Source organism: Engystomops pustulosus, chromosome 2 (genome assembly GCF_040894005.1).
Source record: "Engystomops pustulosus chromosome 2, aEngPut4.maternal, whole genome shotgun sequence".
In the NCBI taxonomy this organism is placed as follows: Eukaryota; Metazoa; Chordata; class Amphibia; order Anura; family Leptodactylidae; genus Engystomops; species Engystomops pustulosus.
In genome coordinates this window covers 10,582,996-10,604,668 of record NC_092412.1, presented here as the reverse complement: position 1 = coordinate 10,604,668, position 21,673 = coordinate 10,582,996, and the positions used below count along the sequence as shown (strand labels likewise).

Here is a 21,673-nt window from a genome sequence, read left to right as displayed (position 1 = left end):
CTTGGCATCAGGTACAGCTACCTTGGGTGTCACCTTCTTGGAGACAGACGCTTTTTCTACTCCCACGGCTATCAGGGACTCTTTCCCTCCATGGCTTTAGGAGGTTCACGTGGTATATCTGTTCGGGTTTCCTCCTCCCCGGCTGATATACCTTGTAGTTAATCTCCCCCACTTTCTCCATGACCTCATATGGACCTTGCCATTTCGCCAAGAACTTACTCTCAACGGTGGGCACAAGAACAAACACTCTGTTGCCTTGGTTAAAAGGTCCTGAGTCTGGCTGATCTATTGTAGACCCTACACTGGGCCTCTTGTGCCCTTGTCGTGTGCTCCTTGACAAGGGGCATTACTGCCACTATGCAGTCCTGCATAAGGGAGATGTGTTCAATCACACTACGGTGGGGGGTCCTTTCCTGTTCCCAGGTCTCCTTAGCTACGTCTAGAAGCCCACGTGGGGAACGGCCATATAACAACTCAAATGGTGAAAAACCCATGGAGGACTGGGGAACTTCACGTATGGCAAATATCAGATAAGGCAACAAACAATCCCAGTCCTTCCCATCTTTGCTGACCACCCTCTTTAGCATCCCCTTCAAGGTCTTGTTGAACATCTTGAACAGGCCATCTGTCTGAGGATGATATACAGAGGTGCGGAGCTGATTAACCTGCAGTAATTTACACATCTCCTTCATTCCTCTAGACATGAATGGGGTCCCCTGGTCAGTCAAGATTTCCTTGTTCGGGAGAATACCTGGAACAGCTCCCTAGCAATGTTTTTGGAGGAGGTGTTTCTTAACGGAATTGCCTCTGGATACCGCATAGCGTAGTCCAGGATAACAAGGATGTACTGGTGCCCCTTTGTCGACTTTACCATGGGGCCAACCAAATCCATTGCAATCCATTCAAACGAAACCTCTATGATTGGTAACGGTACCAGAGGACTCCTGAAGTGGGACACCAGGGCAGTAAATTGACACTCAGGGCAGGAGCTACAATACCGGTTTACCTCCTCCTTCCCGGCCAGAAAAATCTCTGCAGGATCCACTCTCGGGTCTTCTCAGCACCTAAGTGACCTCCCAGCACATGTTTATGTGCCAAATCTAGCACCAGCCTACGGTGAGATTAGGGTACTACAAGTTGCTCAACCTCCTCACCCAGTATCCGGTCAACCCTGTACAACAGTTCCCCAACAATCACCATTCGGGGGTATATTTTGTCAGCCCTTGGTATTTGGAGCACCCCATTTACCACTTTAACACTCTCCCGTGCTTTAAACAAGGTAGGGTCCTGCAGCTGTGCAGTCCCCAAATTTTCACAGGAAATCTCAAGGTCCGGCATATCGGCCACCTCCTCTTGACCCTTGGCCTCACCAGCTAGGACCTCTAGGGGAGAGAATTCATCACCTGGGGTCACCCCTACTGCTGGTGTGGGTACTTTGGCCTCAAAGGGTTCAGGGGCCCAGACTGGACATATAGGATATCCATTATCTGCAATAGTACCTGAGGTGGGTCTTCGTCTCCAGAGGTCCCAGAACACCGGTAAGTCTCTGCCGATAATAGCCTCATGAAACAGGGTCCCCACCACCCCCACTTCATGGGTGATAGTACCACAAGGTGTATGTAGGTTGATGACGGCAGTGGGATATTCGCGAGTGTCCCCATGTATACACAACACTCCCATTTTACGCCCACTGTATAGTCCAGGATCAACCAAAATTCCCCGCACCAGGGTAACCAGACTCTAGCAAGACTTCCACTGCGTGACCACCGATTGTGACCATACACACTTGGGGTACTGCATCCGTGACCGACTTGGCTGCCAGAACCGGCTGGGCAAACAGTGACATTCGCCGGGTTTGGTTGCAGTCCATTGGCTCCACTGACAGGGGACAGTTGGCAGCAATATGGCCCATTTCACTGCATCGCCAGCACTGGATACGGCTGTGACCTCTGTCACGAGCCTCATTGGGTTTCTGTGTATCCGAGCCCCCCAATGAACCCCCCCCAACCTGACCTGTCTCCCCTTTTCTGCAGTAGCAGTCTTACCAGATGGGTTGGTGACCTTGTCACTTCGTGCGGGAGAGTTAAGTTGAAGATCCTCCGTAGCTCGATATTTCTCTACTAGGGACACAAGCTCCTAAGCATTGGTGGAACCGGCCTGTCCAACCGATCGCTGGAGTCGAGAGGGCAGAGAACGGGTGAACTTGTCAAGAACAACTCTCTCAACCATCTGTGCTGGGGTGCAGTCCTCTGGTTGTAGCCACTTCCGGACAAGATGGATCAGGTCATGTATTTGGGAGCGTGGGGGTAGTTTTTCTGAGTATGCCCATTGGTGGACCCGGCTGGAACAAACTTGTACGGTGACCCCAAGACGATCTAGAATCTCCGCCTTTAGCTGGGGGTACTCACGGGCCTCCGTTTCACTCAGCTCGTAGTAGGCCTTCTGCGATTCGCCTGTCAGGAACAGTGCCAGAACATCTGCCCACTGCTCAGCTGGTAACTCCTCTCGCTCAGCTACTCGCTCAAACACAGTGAGATACGCCTCAACGTCGTCATTTTTTGTAAAGCCTTTTGTACTGCAGCCCGTGCGGAATGCTGGACAACCGGGTACCCTTGCAACCCAGTATGGGACCCCTCAGTAGCCGTCGCTTGCCATTTTGCCAGAAAACGTTTCCATCATCAGCTGGAACATGGCTCGGGACTCTTCCTGCTGCTGGCGGGCCCTCTCCTCCTGTTGCTGAAACATGGCTTGCTGCTGGCGGGCCCTCTCCTCCTGTTGCTGGAGCATGGCTTGCTGCAGCTGTCGATTAGCACCGGACTCCTCTTGCAGGTATTTAATAAATTCATCCATCTTGGCTTTATCCTGCAATTCGCCTGCTGCTTTTATCCATGCCATGCAATGTTGCAGGATGTAGCAAGCCTTTTCAGGTGTGTGTCTTTTGAACTGCCCGCATCCGAAGCATCATATGTGGGAGATTTGGCCCAGTAGCGACTGTGGTAGCGGTGATTCGTGATACAGTTCAAGACAGTGACACCAAGATTCAGTCCAAAACAGGTCTCGCCTGCGCTCATTCCAGCAGCAGGAACAAAATAAAACAGCCTTCACGTTCAGGCATCAAACATAAACAAAATCCTACCCGTCTGGGTGCTAACTAAACAGAGTTTTCCTAACTCACCACTAAAACATAAAGGATAATGCTGCTCCAGGCATAGGGGTCAGGGCTGTGTGCGGTCTCCAGCCTCCTTTCAGAGCCAACACTCTCTGCTCTGCTCAGCAGCTTCATGCTGCCTGATTAGGCTGTTACCTCCACCTGTGTCCAAGGTGCTGGACAACACAACCTCGGCATTAAGGCCTTGCATAGTAGGATAACCCAGGGGAAACATACCACCCATCCACAGTTAACCCCTTCAGTGTCTAACAGTATATATGTATATATATATATATTTATATGTAATATATAAAGCTGTATCTATGTATATATGTATGTGTGTGTATGTATGTAAGGACTCTGTATTATCGCGTTTACAATCACCAAAGGTTGCACAGTTGTTGCCTGTGACTCAGGAAACGTCATAGACTCTGCTTTGAGCCGAAATTTTTACCCCGCACTTTCCAAAATCCACTTATTACCTCCCATATACAGGAGCCATTGTCTGCTGCTGCTGTGGCAGTTGGAAGCTGAGCCGTGATTGGCCACTGGTCATGAATATGAGCTCTGAGCTGACATTGGCTACTATAGGAGCCGCTTATGTATGAGGTGAGATGGATACCGAGATAGGGGGAGATGTCTGAGGTAAAACGGTTCCAGTTGCCCATGGAAACCAATCAGAGATCAGCTGTCATTTTATAAACAGCTCTGGGAAAATGGAACTTGAGCTCAGAGACTGCGGCCACACAGACAGTCAGAGACAGTCTATACATACATATACATTTATTGTTAACCTATTCTATTTTGTTATAGCCAAGAGCAGTTATTTACTATCCTGGGCAACACCGGGAGTTACAGCTAGTATATATATATATATGTCTCTGTATACAGTATAGGTGTGGGGTGTATATATGACTATGTGTGTAGCTGTATATATATGTCTCTGTATACAGTATAGGTGTGGGGCATATATATGACTATGTATGTAGCTGTATATATATGTCTCTGTATACAGTATAGGTGTGGGGTGTATATATGACTATGTATGTAGCTGTATATATATATATATATATATATATATATATATATATATATGTCTCTGCATACAGTATAGGTGTGGGGTGTATATATGACTATGTATGTAGCTGTATATATATGTCTCTGTATACAGTATAGGTGTGGGGTGTATATATGACTATGTATGTAGCTGTATATATATATATATATATATATATATATATATATATATATATATATGTCTCTGTATACAGTATAGGTGTGGGGTGTATATATATATATATGTCTCTGTATACAGTATAGGTGTGGGATGTATATATGACTATGTATGTAGCTGTATATATATGTCTCTGTATACAGTATAGGTGTGGGGTGTATATATGACTATGTATGTAGCTGTATATATATATATATATATATATATATATATATATATATATATATATATATGTCTCTGTATACAGTATAGGTGTGGGATGTATATATGACTATGTATGTAGCTGTATATATATATGTCTCTGTATACAGTATAGGTGTGGGGTGTATATATGACCATGTATGTAGCTGTATATATATGTCTATGTATACAGTATAGGTGTGAGGTGTATATATGACTATGTATGTAGCTGTATATATATATATGTCTCTGTATACAGTATAGGTGTGGGGTGTATATTTGACTATGTATGTAGCTGTATATATATATGTGTCTCTGCATACAGTATAGGTGTGGGGTGTATATATGACTATGTATGCAGCTGTATATATGTCTCTGTATACAGTATAGGTGTGGGGTGTATATATGACTATGTATGTAGCTGTATATATATATATGTCTCTGTACACAGTATAGGTGTGGGGTGTATATATGACTATGTATGTAGCTGTATATATATGTCTCTGTATACAGTATAGGTGTGGGGTGTATATATATGTTTCTGTATACAGTATAGGTGTGGGATGTATATATGACTATGTTTGTAGCTGTATATGTCTCTGTATACAGTATAGGTGTGGGGTGTATATATCACTATGTATGTAGCTGTATGTATAGGTCTCTGTATACAGTATAGGTGTGGGATGTATATATGACTATGTATGTAGCTGTATATATATGTGTCTCTGTATACAGTATAGGTGTGGGGTGTATATATGACTATGTATGTAGCTGTATATATGTCTCTGTATACAGTATAGGTGTGGGGTGTATATATGACTATGTATGTAGCTGTATATATATGTCTCTGTATACAGTATAGGTGTGGGGTGTATATATGACTATGTATGTAGCTGTATATATGTCTCTGTATACAGTATAGGTATGGGATGTATATATGACTATGTTTGTAGCTGTATATATATGTCTCTGTATACAGTATAGGTGTGGGGTGTATATATGACTATGTATGTAGCTGTATATATATATGTGTCTCTGTATACAGTATAGGTGTGGGGTGTATATATATGTCTCTGTATACAGTATAGGTGTGGGGTGTATATATGACTATGTATGTAGCTGTATATATATGTCTCTGTATACAGTATAGGTGTGGGATGTATATATGACTATGTATGTAGCTGTATATATATGTCTCTGTATACAGTATAGGTGTGGGATGTATATATGACTATGTATGTAGCTGTATATATATATGTGTCTCTGTATACAGTATAGGTGTGAGATGTATATATGACTATGTATGTAGCTGTATATATAGGTCTCTGTATACAGTATAGGTGTGGGGTGTATATATGACTATGTATGTAGCTATATATATATATATATATATGTCTCTGTATACAGTATAGGTGTGGGATGTATATATGACTATGTATGTAGCTGTATATATGTCTCTGTATACAGTATAGGTGTGGGGTGTATATATATGTCTCTGTATACAGTATAGGTGTGGGATGTATATATGACTATGTATGTAGCTGTATATATATGTCTGTATACAGTATAGGTGTGGGGTGTATATATCACTATGTATGTAGCTGTATATATGTCTCTGTATACAGTATAGGTGCGGGGTGTATATATGACTATGTATGTAGCTGTATATATGTCTCTGTATACAGTATAGGTGTGGGGTGTATATATGACTATGTATGTAGCTGTATATATATGTCTCTGTATACAGTATAGGTGTGGGATGTATATATGACTATGTATGTAGCTGTATATATGTCTCTGTATACAGTATAGGTATGGGATGTATATATGACTATGTTTGTAGCTGTATATATATGTCTCTGTATACAGTATAGGTGTGGGGTGTATATATATATGTCTCTGTATACAGTATAGGTGTGGGGTGTATATATATGTCTCTGTATACAGTATAGGTGTGGGATGTATATATGACTATGTATGTAGCTATATATATATATATGTCTCTGTATACAGTATAGGTGTGGGGTGTATATATATGTCTCTGTATACAGTATAGGTGTGGGGTGTATATATATGTCTCTGTATACAGTATAGGTGTAGATACATGTAAGTCTCTGTCCTCTCCTTCTCCTCTAAACACCTGTACACACTGCTGCTTCCTGTCCTCCGGGAGCCACGCCCCTCAGTGACGTCACCATACCAGGGTCACATGACTAGTGGATAGTGAGCAGGAGGCCCCGCCCCCCAGTGACATCATACTTCCCGGTCACATGACTAGTGGATAGTGAGCAGGAGAAGTGTGAGAGGTAGAGAGTGTCCTGCACTGAGGAGAGAAGAGGTAAGTGACCAGAGGAGGGACTACAACTCCCAGCATGCTCCAGGAGCGCACACACTATATGGAGGGACTACAACTCCCAGCATGCTCCAAGAGTACACACATACTATATGGAGGGACTACAACTCCCAGCATGTTCCAGGAGCACACACACTATATGGAGGAAATACAACTCCCAGCATGCTCCAGGAGCGCACACACTATATGGAGGGACTACAACTCCCAGCATGCTCCAGGAGCGTACACACTATATGGAGGGACTACAACTCCCAGCATGCTCCTGTAGCACACACTTAATGGAGGGACTACAACTCCCAGCATGCTCCTGTAGCACACACTTAATGGAGGGACTACAACTCCCTGAGCCCTAGTGGTCAGGTCCTGCACACACTGTATTTAGCCAGTTCTCTGTATCATAGTATATAAGGCTGGAAGGAGACGCAAGTCCAACCTTCAAGAATTAAATAAATGTTTTTCCCCATAACCCGTGATATTTTTTCTCTCCAGAAAGGTATCCAGGCCTCTCCATAACATGTACATAGAGTCGGCCATAACAACCTCCTGCGGCAGAGAGTTCCATAGTCTCACTGCTCGTACAGTAAAGAACCTTTGTCTATGGTGATGGTAAAGTCGCCTCTAGGCGCAGTGATTTAGCTCCTTTCTGTAGGAGCTCCAGGTCCTGACCAGTGATGAGGAATTAGTGATCCAGCTCTTCTGGCTCCTGAACGGGTCCCTATTAAATGTATAATTGGGTTAAAGGGGCGTGGTGATATGATTAGGGGTGGGATTAAGTGAGCCATCGGCTCACTGAGGGGAGAGTACTCCCGTCGTTCTCTTGAAGGAGCCGGCTCTTAAAGTCAGTTTGTCACGAACAACCCATCACTATGAGGAATTGGAGCTCCGAGTCCTGACCAGTGATGGGGAAGAGAAGCCTTAGGTCCTGACCAGTGATGAGGAGTAGAAGCCTTGGGTCCTGACCAGTGATGGGGGAATAGAAGCTCCAGGTCCTGACCAGTGATGTGGAAATAGATGCTTAGGGTACTGACCAGTGATGGGGAAGAGAAGCTCCAGGTCCTAACTAGTGATGGGGGCATAGAAGCTCCAGGTCCTCACCAGTGATGGGGAAGAGAAGCTGCAGGTCGTGACCAGTGATGGGGAATAGAAGCTCCAGGTCCTGACCAGTGATGTGGAAATAGAAGCTCCAGATCCTGACCATTGATGGGGAAGAGAAGCTCCAGGTCCTGACCAGTGATGGGGGGAATAGAAGCTCCAGGTCCTGACCAGTGATGGGGGAATGGAAGCTCTGGGTCCTGACCAGTGATCGGCAAGAGAAGCTCCAGGTCCTGACCAGTGTTGGGGAATAGAAGCTCCAGGTCCTGACCAGTGATGGGGAAGAGAAGCTATAGGTCCTGACCAGTGATGGGGGGAATAGAAGCTCCAGGTCCTGACCAGTGATGTGGTAATAGAAGTTCCAGATCTTGACCATTGACGGGGATAGAAGCTTCAGGTCCTGACCAGTGATGGGGGGAATAGAAGCTCTGGGTCCTGACCAGTGATCGGCAAAAGAAGCTCCAGGTCCTGACCAGTGTTGGGGAATAGAAGCTCCAGGTCCTGACCAGTGATGGAGAATAGAAACACCAGGTCCGGACCAATAATAGAGAATAGAAGCTCCGGGTCCTGACCAGTGATAGGCAATATAAGCCCATGTCCTGACCAGTGATTGGCAATAGAAGCCCTAGTCCTGACCAGTGATGGGGAATAGAAGCTCCAGGTCCTAACCAGTGATGGGGAATAGAAGCTCCAGGTCCTAACCAGTGATGGAGAATAGAAACACCAGGTCCGGACCAGTAATAGAGAATAGAAGCTCCGGGTCCTGGCCAGTGATAGGCAATATAAGCCCATGTCCTGACCAGTGATTGGCAATATAAGCCCATGTCCTGACCAGTGATTGGCAATATAAGCCCATGTCCTGACCAGTGATTGGCAATATAAGCCCATGTCCTGACCAGTGATTGGCAATATAAGCCCATGTCCTGACCAGTGATTGGCAATAGAAGCCCTAGTCCTGACCAGTGATGGGGAATAGAAGCTCCAGGTCCTAACCAGTGATGGAGAATAGAAACACCAGGTCCGGAGCAGTAATAGAGAATAGAAGCTCTGGGTCCTGACCAGAGATGGGCAATAGAAGCCCATGTCCTGACCAGTGATTGGCAATAGAAGCCCTAGTCCTGACCAGTGATGGGGAATAGAATCTCCACATCCTGACCAGTGATGGGGAAAGAAGCTCCAGGTCCTCACCAGTGATGGGGTAGGGGAATAGAAGCCCCAGATCCAGACTAGTGATGGGGAAGAGAAGCTGCAGGTCCTGACCACTGATGGGGAAAAGAAGCTCCAGGTCCTGACCAGTGATGTGGAATAGAAGCTCCAGGTCCTGACCAGTGATGTGGAATAGAAGCTCCAGCTCCTGACCAGTGATGGAGAATAGAAGCTCCAGGTCCTGACCAGTGATGGGGGAATAGAAGCTCCAAGAACTGACCGGTGATGGTGAATAGAATCTCTAGGTGCTGACCAGTGATGGGCAAGAGAAGCTCCAGGTCCCGACCAGTGATGGGCAAAAGAAGCTCCAGGTCCTGACTAGTGTTGGGGAAGTGAAGCCCCAGGTCCTGATCAGTGTTTGGGAAGAGAAGCTCCAGCTCCTCAACAGTGATGGGGAGGAGAAGCTCCAGCTCCTCACCAGTGTAAGGAGGAAAAGCTCCAGCTCCTCACCAGTGATGGGGGGGGGGGAAGCTCCAGCTCCTCACCAGTGATGGGGGGGAGAAGCTCCAGCTCCTCACCAGTGATGGGGGGGAGAAGCTCCAGCTCCTCACCAGTGATGGGGAGGAGAAGCTCCAGCTCCTCATCAGTGATGGGGAGGAGAAGCTCCAGCTCCTCACCAGTGATGGGGAGGAGAAGCTCCAGCTCCTCACCAGTGATGGGGGGGAGAAGCTCCAGCTCCTCGCCAGTGATGGGGGGGAGAAGCTCCAGCTCCTCGCCAGTGATGGGGGGGAGAAGCTCCAGCTCCTCGCCAGTGATGGGGAGGAGAAGCTCCAGCTCTTCGCCAGTCATGGGGAGGAGAAGCTCCAGCTCCTCGCCAGTCATGGGGAGGAGAAGCTCCAGCTCCTCGCCAGTCATGGGGAGGAGAAGCTCCAGCTCCTCGCCAGTCATGGGGAGGAGAAGCTCCAGCTCCTCGCCAGTCATGGGGAGGAGAAGCTCCAGCTCCTCGCCAGTCATGGGGAGGAGAAGCTCCAGCTCCTCGCCAGTCATGGGGAGGAGAAGCTCCAGCTCCTCGCCAGTCATGGGGAGGAGAAGCTCCAGCTCCTCGCCAGTCATGGGGAGGAGAAGCTCCAGCTCCTCGCCAGTCATGGGGAGGAGAAGCTCCAGCTCCTCGCCAGTCATGGGGAGGAGAAGCTCCAGCTCCTCGCCAGTCATGGGGAGGAGAAGCTCCAGCTCCTCGCCAGTCATGGGGAGGAGAAGCTCCAGCTCCTCGCCAGTCATGGGGAGGAGAAGCTCCAGCTCCTCGCCAGTCATGGGGAGGAGAAGCTCCAGCTCCTCGCCAGTCATGGGGAGGAGAAGCTCCAGCTCCTCGCCAGTCATGGGGAGGAGAAGCTCCAGCTCCTCGCCAGTCATGGGGAGGAGAAGCTCCAGCTCCTCGCCAGTCATGGGGAGGAGAAGCTCCAGCTCCTCGCCAGTCATGGGGAGGAGAAGCTCCAGCTCCTCGCCAGTCATGGGGAGGAGAAGCTCCAGCTCCTCGCCAGTCATGGGGAGGAGAAGCTCCAGCTCCTCGCCAGTCATGGGGAGGAGAAGCTCCAGCTCCTCGCCAGTCATGGGGAGGAGAAGCTCCAGCTCCTCGCCAGTCATGGGGAGGAGAAGCTCCAGCTCCTCGCCAGTCATGGGGAGGAGAAGCTCCAGCTCCTCGCCAGTCATGGGGAGGAGAAGCTCCAGCTCCTCGCCAGTCATGGGGAGGAGAAGCTCCAGCTCCTCGCCAGTCATGGGGAGGAGAAGCTCCAGCTCCTCGCCAGTCATGGGGAGGAGAAGCTCCAGCTCCTCGCCAGTCATGGGGAGGAGAAGCTCCAGCTTCTCGCCAGTCATGGGGAATTGAAGCCTTGGGTCCTGACCAGTGGTGGTGAATGGAATCTCCAGGTCCTCACCAGTGATGGGGGAATAGAAGCCCTAGTCCTGAAGAGAAGCTCCAGCTCCTGACCAGTGATGGAGAATAGAAACACCAGGTTCTGACCAGTAATAGAGAATAGAAGCTCAATGTCCTGACCAATGATGGGGAAAAGAAGCCTTGGGTCCTGACCAGTGATTGAGAATAGAAGCTCCATGTCCTCACTGGTGATGGGGAATAGAAGCTCTAGATCCCGACTAGTAATGGAGAATGGAATCCTTGGGTCCTGACCAGTGATGGGGAATAGAAGCCTTGGGTCCTGACCAGTGTTGGGGAAGAGAAGCTCCAGGCCCTGACCAGTGATGGGGAATAGAAGCTCCAGATCCTCACCAGTGATGGTGAATAGAAGCTCCAGTTCCTGACCAGTGATGGGGAATAGAAGCTCAGATCCTCACCAGTGATGGTGAATAGAAGCTCCAGTTCCTGACCAGCGATGGGGAATAGAAGCCTTTGGTCCTGACCAGTGATTGAGAATAGAGGCTCCAGGTCCTCACCAGTGATGGGGAATAGAAGGTCCAGATCCTAACCTGTGATGGGGAATAGAAGCTCCAGTTCCTGACCAGCGATGGGGAATAGAAGCCTTTGGTCCTGACCAGTGATTGAGAATAGAGGCTCCAGGTCCTCACCAGTGATGGGGAATAGAAGGTCCAGATCCTAACCTGTGATGGGGAATAGAAGCCACAGGTACTGACCAGTGATGGAGAACAGAAGATCCAGGTGACTGGGTCATAGGCGTTGCTGTCACACATAGTTTTAATTTGTGGAATATAGGTAACACCCTCAGGTGGGTGAAAAAGACGAGAAAGGACTCTCCCTCATTTGTTTGAATGCTCGTAGAGGTGGCTTTTAAATCTCATGCGTTGTAAGAGATATTTTTAATTTAGTAAATGGCATATCGGATCCATGAATGAGGGACCAATATATTGGGACGTTATCAGAATGGATGTTGGCATCGGAGGCAAGAGGCAGGGCTAAGGAAGAAGAGGTCGATATGATTGAAAGGTGTAGTAATTTGAAAAATCTCTATTTCCTGGATGGAGTATTTGCCATGTATTAACCAGCAGAAGATTCTGTAGATCTCCCTTAAGGGATTCCAGCTGCCTAGTGGGGACAGAGCTCCTACTGGAGTGTCGTAGATAAATTTCAAAAATCTCCCTCTACTATTATGGTTCTCTCCAAGAAATCTGACAGTTTGGCCAAAAAAATGTGGCCATAAATCTGGACCTTGAGGAAGACATATTTACCTGGCTACCTTCTCATCCAAGACTTCATTTGCTATCTGTGGACTCAATGTGCCCTATCCAAATCGAGGGCACCCTCAGTACATTTTTTGAAATTCAGTCTGAGTATATAATGGAATTTGGAGGATTCACCAGATTCTACTAGTTGGGGGACCTGATGTCTGTTAATCTGAAAATTGTGCCTGAACGGTATCTGTAGAAGATTCTACCTCTGCAACCCTAGTTTGCAACTGACACAACTCTTCTAGCATCTTTGCCAATTCATCACTGTATGATTGCTCCAAGTGCCACATAGCACTTCATATCTTCCCTTGTAAGAATTACCTTCAAATGGGATTGGAAGTTGTATAATTCTGATAGAGCCTCTAGTGTGTGGAGAAGCAGGGACTGCTACTGCAGAGCCACAGAGGAATCCATCTGTCCAACAGACAGGGGTTGGAGTTATGTTGTCTAAGGGGTCTGGGTGCTATTAGAGGTAATCACTGTTGCATACCTCTTGGTTGGACCAGTGGACCTGAAGAGGGAGCTGGTGACATTGTCCAAAAAAGAGCCACCCCTGGAAGCAGGCTGGGGGATGGAGGTACTCCAGGATGCAGGGGCCAGGTGTTCCAGCTGAGATGGCTTTGCGGGCAGAGTTTGGGGACTCTACGTGTAAAGCTGGACCAATGCTGTAATTCTTATATTCCCAGGGATTGGTGTAGATGCTTGTTGAGGGTCTTCCCTTATAGAGAGGTAAGAGTCCGTCTGGATAGAGTCAAGTTCTGTAGATTCCTGCTGAGAGATGAAGGCAGAAGATGCCACAGTTGAGTCATGACATGATAAGCCTCTGTCTAGCAAAGGTTGACTCTGATGTCCCATTTCTGGTGTCTCTGTTATCACAAGGGCCTCTGGGTTTTGGACCACGACACTGGCTCCAATCATTGGTAGATGCGTAGACTGTGCAGGTGGTCGAATATTGGTAGTCTGGACAACAGGGGTTGCAGTTGGAGCATCTGCCAAAATGTTCCTGCCTGCGGTGCCCATCCTTGAGAAGCCAGCAGAGGTCAATGATGGTGGTGTAGACTCACAACTGTCTTTACAGTTTCTTACCTACCCTTTCTAGTCTTTGCTATATCGGTAGTGAAAATAGAATTAGTGAAGAGTCCCAAGTCCAGTGTCATAACTCATCGCCTTAGTCTTTAAACAGCTTACCCATTGTCTTTCCATTTTTTCTCAATTTTCCTTAGATAAAGGACTCCATTTCTCTAAAAAATTGTATTTTCTTTCAGTGACCCAAAAGTAATTGAGAAGGACAGAGAGCAGATGGCGGCCAGGATCCTGGACCTCAACATGGAGATCATCTCCTTGATAACCGGAGAGGTGAGAGTCTTCCAGGACACGGCTCTTATCTCTAGGAATAACAGCGGGAAATGACTGGAGAGGTGAAGGATTCTTAGGATCTATGTAGTGATCAGTGTCTCCCCATACACAGGATTACACAGTAGTGAAGAAGTCGTCTGGTGAGTGTGTGACCCCCCGTGTGTCAGGAGGATGGACCCAGAGCCCCATCACCGAGCCTCCACCTCATTCTCTGATACATGAGCAGAAGATCCTAGAACTTACCTCCAGGATCACTGAGCTGCTGAGCGGAGAGGTGAGCGCTGCCGGGAATGCTGGGACATTGTACAATAACACAAGGGAGGTGTCTGGGTGATGACTTTGTCATTGTGGGTGTCAGGTTCCTATAAGGTGTCAGGACGTCACTGTCTATTTCTCCATGGAGGAGTGGGAGTATATAGAAGGACACAAGGACCAGTACGAGGATGTCATGATGGTGAAAGGTCCACCAGGGATGGAGAAGGACAGAGAGCAGATGGCGGCCAGGATCCTGGAGCTCACCCTGGAGATGATCTCCTTGATAACCGGAGAGGTGAGAGTCTCCCAGGACACGGCTCTTATCTCTAGGAATAACAGCGGGAAATGACTGGAGAGGTGAAGGATTCTTAGGATCTATGTAGTGATCAGTGTCTCCCCATACACAGGATTACACAGTAGTGAAGAAGTCGTCTGGTGAGTGTGTGACCCCCCGTGTGTCAGGAGGATGGACCCAGAGCCCCATCACCGAGCCTCCACATCATTCACTGATACATGAGCAGAAGATCCTAGAACTTACCTCCAGGATCACTAAGCTGCTGAGCGGAGAGGTGAGCGCTGCCGGGAATGCTGGGACATTGTACAATAACACAAGGGAGGGGTCTGGGTGATGACTGTGTCATTGTGGGTGTCAGGTTCCTATAAGGTGTCAGGACGTCGCTGTCTATTTCTCCATGGAGGAGTGGGAGTATATAGAAGGACACAAGGACCAGTACAAGGACATCATGATGGAGGACCACCAGCCCCTCACATCACCAGGTAAGAGGAGACCTTCCTGATTATAGAGGACAGAGCAGGTGTGAGGTCATCTCCTCCATCATCTCATCATCACATATAGACAATGTATCAGTCACTGTGTATATTTCCTATAGATGGATCCAGTCAGAGAAATCCACCAGAGAGATGTCCCAGTCCTGGAGATTCCCGAGATATTACACAGGAACCAGAGAGATGTCCCCGTCCTGGAGATTCCCGAGATATTAAAGAGGAACTTGAGAGATGTCCCAGTCCTGAAGATTCCCGAGGTATTAAAGAGGAACCAGAGAGATGTCCCAGTCCTGAAGATTCCCAAGATATCAAAGAGGAACCAGAGAGATGTCCCAGTCCTGAAGATTCCCAAGATATCAAAGAGGAACCAGAGAGATGTCCCAGTCCTGAAGATTCCCAAGATATCAAAGAGGATCCAGAGAGATGTCCCAGTCCTGAAGATTCCCGAGATATCAAAGAGGAACCAGAGAGATGTCCCAGTCCATATTTTCATATTGTTAAAATGGAGCCAGAGGAGAACATCCCACTGGATCATCAGGTAGATGGAGCTTAGATTTCTGTAAATCTTCTATAGATGGATCTAATGAAACTTCTACTAACCCTTTTCAGCAGCAGTGGGTGGAGGGTCTATAAGATGTTGCTGGTCGTTGTGGTCAGTCATAACTACAAATACTTACAAATTTCATTAAAGATTGTAGTAAAAATACCTATTACTCTAAACTTACAGTTAATAGCAAGAGAAGTGATTAATCTAGGGCCTGATGTCCATGAGTCTCCACCTCAGGATCGGGTCACATCGTTTTATGCAGTAATATAACCGTAACTATGATGTTGATGTGTAAAATATTTCAATGAATATTGATCCTGTCTCCTCCTGCAAGAGATTATTTTCATGCCTTCTAGAGGTTTTCTCATGTCCTTCATGTTGGATCTTTCCAGGAAAGTTGTGGTGGAAGGAGGAGCGGAGAGGAAATCCCCTCATCAGTGACAGAGGAGGGTAAGAGCCTTTCATGTATCTTGTGGGTTATTCTTCCCTTATACATTGCAGGGAGAGGTCACATCCAGGGGAGGAGATGGAGATGACATAGACACCGGCTCATCTGTCTCTGGTCTCCTCCTCCCGTCAGTGGGATCTGTCGATATTCACAGGTTGTTCAGTTACGTGTGGAAGGAATACTTCTCTCCTTTAGACATTTCAGGCTGACTATCTAGGGATGGGCTTCTGGGTGCTTACGATACCCAGTGGTTACTTGCTCTGCAATGTCTCAACAAACCCTTACTCCATAATTGCATACATTCTTACTCTCTAGTAAGGTCTTATATTGCGCAAACCATCTCTGGGAGCATGGCAGCACTGGAACCGCAAACTTGGCAACATTTCTGGAATCACTCAGAACTGTATTTGTGGAAATGTGTTGGACAGTAGACCATTCAGTTCCATACTCTTGCTGAATTTTTCTTAGAATAGTGATGCCTTCGTCGCCCCTTTTTGCAACTTTCTGGAAGGGATGTGCCAGCTAAGACAAACTCATTCCCCGGCCATGTGCTGTGGTCATGTGGAAAGAGGATTCCAAGACTGGCACTAAAATTTGCCCCATCTTACCTCCTCTATTCCTTTCCAAGATGAGCCGATGCAAGCAGAGGGGAGCTAGATAGTGTTATGCAGGCAGACGAAGAATTATATTTTGCTGCCCCAAGAATTTTAGACCATTCCAGTCCATATAAATAGTCCTAAAATGAAGGATAAACCTCGAGTTATATATATAGAACGTCTCATAGTAGTCACATCAAAGGATTCCGATCCAGGTTCTCCCATTGACATCAAGGTTCAGATTTCAGAAAATAGGCCTCCATTCAGACTCCTCTGCATTTGTCTCTTCTCCTTTTGTACTCCACACTCACAAGTAGCAAACGTTTCTAGAGGAAATTGATGAGGAATACAGCATATCCCATAGTGTACTTCTGTTTATTTACAATTTCTTTGTTAAAAAACTCATTTCATAAGAGCCCTCGTGCAGAACGTCGGTTAATAAACCCCCAACCATGGGCTCCGCTCCTTTGCTTTGTCCGGGGCATGGCTAACGTCATTTCCTACTATTATTTATATACTCTCCACTATTGGAGCTGTCCACTATTAAATTTGCCTTTTTGGGGGTAGTTCCCAAGAGAAAAGGAGGCGTGTATAAGTTTAAAGGGAAGGCGGTTCCTCTATAGGTCCGACCATTTTTAAACATGTGATATGTGATTGGTTAGTAGTCCGCCAGGTTGGGAGCGTTCCCAAGTGGGTGCGTACAACCTCGAAGTAGCACAAGTTCTCTCTAAGGTCCGAGAGATGGTGTATAGAGTAAACGCTATATGATTGGAGGAATCAGTCATGTGGTGTTTTATTTTTTAAACAATAGTAAATGACAAAGTGGTAAATTCAAAATTTTGATTAACGAAAGATGCAGTTTGATGTTTTTTGTATATATAGTGAGATGTGTTTGTAAAATCTGAATATATCGAAAGGTATTTTAATGTAAGATTCGTAACTTTGTGGAAGAGTATAAAAACGTAATAGCCAATGACGTTAGCCATGCCCCGGACAAAGCAAAGCCCATGGTCGGGTGTTTATTAACTGACGTTCTGCACGACTTTTTTTTTTTTAATAAAATGGGATTTTTAACAAAGAAATTGTGAGTAAACTACAATAAAAGATAAAGTTTTCACACTACGGGCTACACTATATTTCTCCACAATTTCCTCTAGAAACTTTTATTATTTGTATGAGTGCGGAAGACAAAGGGAGATGAGAAGTCTGAATGGAGGCTGATTTTCTGAAATCTGAACCTTGATGTCATTGGGAGAACCTGGATCGGAATCCTTTTAGGTGTTTATTATCTGGAGTGTAGCGCCACGGAGGGTTATCCTCTGTTTAGTAATGCACAGACACTCTTCCAGTGCTAAAAAATAACGCTTTTAATGCACAATTTGTGACAAATAAATGAATATAGATGATTTTACTTTATTTTTGCTTGTAAAAAAGTTTAATTTCTTTTTTACTTTTTTACTTTACTTTTACTTTTAATTTCTTTTTTAATTCTTTCTATATTTTTTTAGGAGACAAAAGTACAAGAGGTCCCCATGGACAGTTTTCACCTCCTGAAAGTGAGATGAGTTTAACTCAAAAATCACATCTTGTTATCCCTCAGACAATTCACACAGGAGAGAAGCCGTTTTCATGTAGTGAATGCGGACAATGTTTTATGCATAAATCACAATTTGTTAGACACCAGAGAAGCCACACAGGGGAGAAGCCATTTTCATGTCCCGAATGTGGGAAATGTTTTGCTTATAAATCAAGTCTTGTTCACCATCAAGGAACTCACACAGGAGAGAAGCCATTCTCATGTACTGAATGTGGAAGATGTTTTACGGTGAAATCAGTCCTTATTGCACATGAGAGAACTCACACAGGGGAGAAGCCATTTCCATGTACTGAATGTGGGAAATGTTTTACCCAGAAATCCCTTCTTGTTAGACACCAGAGAACTCACACAGGGGAGAGGCCATTTGCATGTCCTGAATGTGGGAAATGTTTTAATTGTAAATCGGATCTTGGTAAACATCAGAGAATTCACACAGGGGAGAAGCCCTTTTCATGTCCTGAATGTGGGAAATGTTTTGCAGAAAAATCAAGTCTTGATCAACATAGGACAGCCCACACAGGGGAGAAGCCCTTTTCATGTAGTGAATGTGGCAAATGTTTTAGCCGGAAATCAAGTCTTGTTTACCATCAAGGAACTCACCCAGGGGAGAAGCCATTTTCGTGTCCTGAATGCGGCAAATGTTTTGGAAGCAAAATCTATCTAAATAAACACAAAAAGAACTCACACAGGAGAGAAGCCATATCCTAATGAATGTGGGAATTGTTTTAGCAAGAAATCATTCCTTCTTAAACACAAGAGAACTCACACAGGGGAGAAGCCATTTTCATGTACCGAATGTGGGAAGTGTTTTAGTGCAAAATCAGATCTTGTTGAACATCAGAGAATTCACACAGGCGAGAAGCCATTTTCATGTACTGATTGTGGGAAATGTTTTAGATCTAGGTCAAGTTATTTGAAGCATGAGAAAACCCACACAGGGGAGAAGCCATTTATGTGTCTTGAATGTGGGAAATGTTTCATTCAAGAAAAACATCTTTATGCACATCAAAGAATTCACACAGGGGAGAAGCCATTTTCCTGTTCTGAATGTGGGAAAAGTTTTACCCAGAAATCTGTTCTTGTTCACCATCAGAGAATTCACACAGGGGAGAAGCCATTTTCATGTACTGAATGTGGGAGATGTTTTAGCAAGAAATCAATCTTTCTTAAACACGAGAGAACTCACACAGGAGAGAAGCCATTTTCATGTAATGAATGTGGAAGATGCTTTAACCGTGCATCAAATCTGGTCAGACATAGGAGAACTCACACAGGGGAGAAGCCATGTTCATAATGCAAGAAATGATAATTGGCCGATGTAAATGAACATCTCTCTGTATTTTGGGGAGAGAGAAGCCTCAGTGATATCTAACAATAAATCCATTGTTAATTTCTCCCAATAAAGTTTAAAAGCTTCATCCAAATCATTATGTTCTCTGCTAGATGAAGGCTTGTCCTCCCTTTTAAAGGTTGATTGTTCCACATTTACATCAAGAAGTTATAGCTAGGGCCACCCTTATGAATTTCGGGGACCCTAGCTTTGTGGGCTTCCCATGGGAAAGGGATTATGTACCTTTGTATTGGCCCCCTCATCGTTGCCGAGCTTTGAAACTCCCCCCAAAATGCCCCCCCCCCCCCCAGGACATTTTTCCTCCCATTTTTTTTTATTTCAAAGGGACAATCCCTTTATAAATGTCATTTTGAGTTCATTCGAAAATGTAAAAAAAGTAGTGTACATTACAAAAAAATGTTTGTTTCTCTATTTTTTGTAACTAAAAATAAAATTAATAAAAACGAAAAAAAAAAATCTTGTCCATTTTTAACTAGCTCTATGTGTCACAAAAAGATTTTTAAAGCAAACCTGTCCCCAGGAATGTCCCTATTGGAAGGTTCCTGTAGCCAATGTGATTCTGATTTTAAAGGTGCCTTTGTCAGCATTCTGAATCCTTTCAGTGCTTTATAAAACTTTATTTCATATAACCTGCGAGTGGGAGATAACATTTGCATTTCTCTTGAACCATCTTAAAAATTGTTCCAGTGTTTGAGTCTCTTTGTCTGCCCATTGCTTTCTTGATAAAATGAATGAGAAAGGCAGAGAGATCCCCAAAAGCTACAAAATTTTGAGACAAACTGCACCCCCGTCTGGGACAGTATTTTCAGAAATGCTATGGGGGCAGATACTTTTTATTGTTTTTAAAAATTTTATAAGACAATACAGGTAAACATAAGCAACCGGTTTTCCAGATGAGCGCAGAAGACTATAACATTGTGTAGAGAATCGCAGTCTCCTGAAGGAAGCCCACATTTTGATTAACCGTCGAGACGCTGGAGCAATTTATGGTGCCCAATGAGAGTCCAAAAAGTGCTGAAACCCAAAACAACACAATACCAAGATGGAAGCAAACACAGTGACATCTAAGAAAATGACAACATAAAGGTTACAGATGGAATATTTGAAGAGCCAAAAATGTAACACTGCCCCCACCCCCGAGACAATTTGACACAAACTCCTATGGCTCTCCGATAAATATCCAAGGATACATATTATTCCTGAACATGATACACCAGTTCCATACACGGTTCCAGAACAGTTCTGCATCAAATGTGTCTGCCCGGCCCTAGATTCCCATCACTGTGACCAAGTGTCCGCTTCCCTATATCGCATTTTAACCTACATCCTATTTTGTACACGGTACATCCTGTTGCGGCTCCTGGTGTATGAAGAGGGCCACAGCCTGAGGCCTCTTCATGCAGAACATCGCCAACATCGTTGTTAAGCATTTCACCCGATGTGCCGCCGCCATCTTGGGCCATGATGTCACCATGGGGCTGTGATCCTTTGCTATCTGAGACTCCCAGGTCAATCATTCAGCACAATCTGTAACAGTGTGCCTGTGGCACACTGTTATGGATCTGCAGGAATAATCCTCATATACTACAATACAGTATACTGTATTTATATTTTTCTTAGGACTGATAAAACAAAATAATGAACTTATCAGGTATCGCCACGCCCCAGAATGCCCCGTCTATCAAAATATAAAAACGGTTATTTCCAGCGTTGAACAATGTAACACAAAATGGCTCCACGTGTCAGAAACGCAGAAAAAGGGACGCATCCTCCATTCCCCAAGAAACCTGATCCTAGTATCACATGTAGGAAGCGATTCCAGACTTGTAGGGGCTAAAATGGGGCCAGCCCAGGACCCATAGCAGTCTTCATCCTCTACTTTTACTAGTTTACACTAGTGTTGTACGATGTATCACAAATTTCAGTACCTTTTCAGTTTTAGAAGTGGCAAAATGGTTCAATACCAGGATTGTGTGCTGAAAATTCCCCACTTGGCTTATACTCAGGTTTATGTGCTGGTGCACATGTAGTAAGAAGACGATCTGCCCGGGGCATCAGAATGGTGAGTACTCAGTTTATTTTTTTATGTGCTGGGCATATTGGGGGCTGGCTATATACTAAAGGGGACTGGCTGGCTATATACTACAGGGAGCTGACTCTATACTACAGGGGGCTGACTCTATACTACAGAGGGCTGGCTATATACTAAAGAGGACTGGCTGGCTATATACTAAAGGGGACTGGCAGGATATATACTACAGGGGCCTCACTATACTACAGGGGGCTGGCTATATACTACAGGGGACTGGCTGGCTATATACTATTGGGGACTAGCTGGTTATGTACCAAAAGGGGCTGGCAGGCTATACACTACAGGGGGCTGGCTATA

The 21,673-nt window shown here is 45.6% G+C and overlaps 1 protein-coding gene and 1 pseudogene across 1 annotated transcript; both read left to right on the top strand.

The window, feature by feature from the left end:
- The window catches only part of LOC140119970 (uncharacterized), a 31,684-nt pseudogene extending 11,994 nt beyond the window's left edge, over nt 1-19,690 (top strand).
- LOC140119902 (gastrula zinc finger protein XlCGF66.1-like) lies at nt 6,787-14,338 on the top strand. Its single transcript, XM_072139338.1, has 4 exons — nt 6,787-6,900; nt 13,614-13,704; nt 13,817-13,978; nt 14,108-14,338. The coding sequence occupies exons 2-4, from the start codon at nt 13,648-13,650 to the stop codon at nt 14,306-14,308; spliced, it is 420 nt and encodes a 139-aa protein (XP_071995439.1). The 5' UTR covers nt 6,787-6,900; nt 13,614-13,647; the 3' UTR covers nt 14,309-14,338.
- Nucleotides 19,691-21,673: the final 1,983 nt, after the last annotated feature.

Coding starts and splice junctions, on each gene's coding strand:
- LOC140119902 (XM_072139338.1), top strand. CDS start 13,648: ATGGCGGCCAGGATCCTGGACCTCAACATGGAGATCATCTCCTTGATA. Junction 13,705..13,816: donor TCTCCTTGATAACCGGAGAG/GTGAGAGTCTTC, acceptor CCCCATACACAG/GATTACACAGTAGTGAAGAA. Junction 13,979..14,107: donor CTGAGCTGCTGAGCGGAGAG/GTGAGCGCTGCC, acceptor TTCTCCATGGAG/GAGTGGGAGTATATAGAAGG.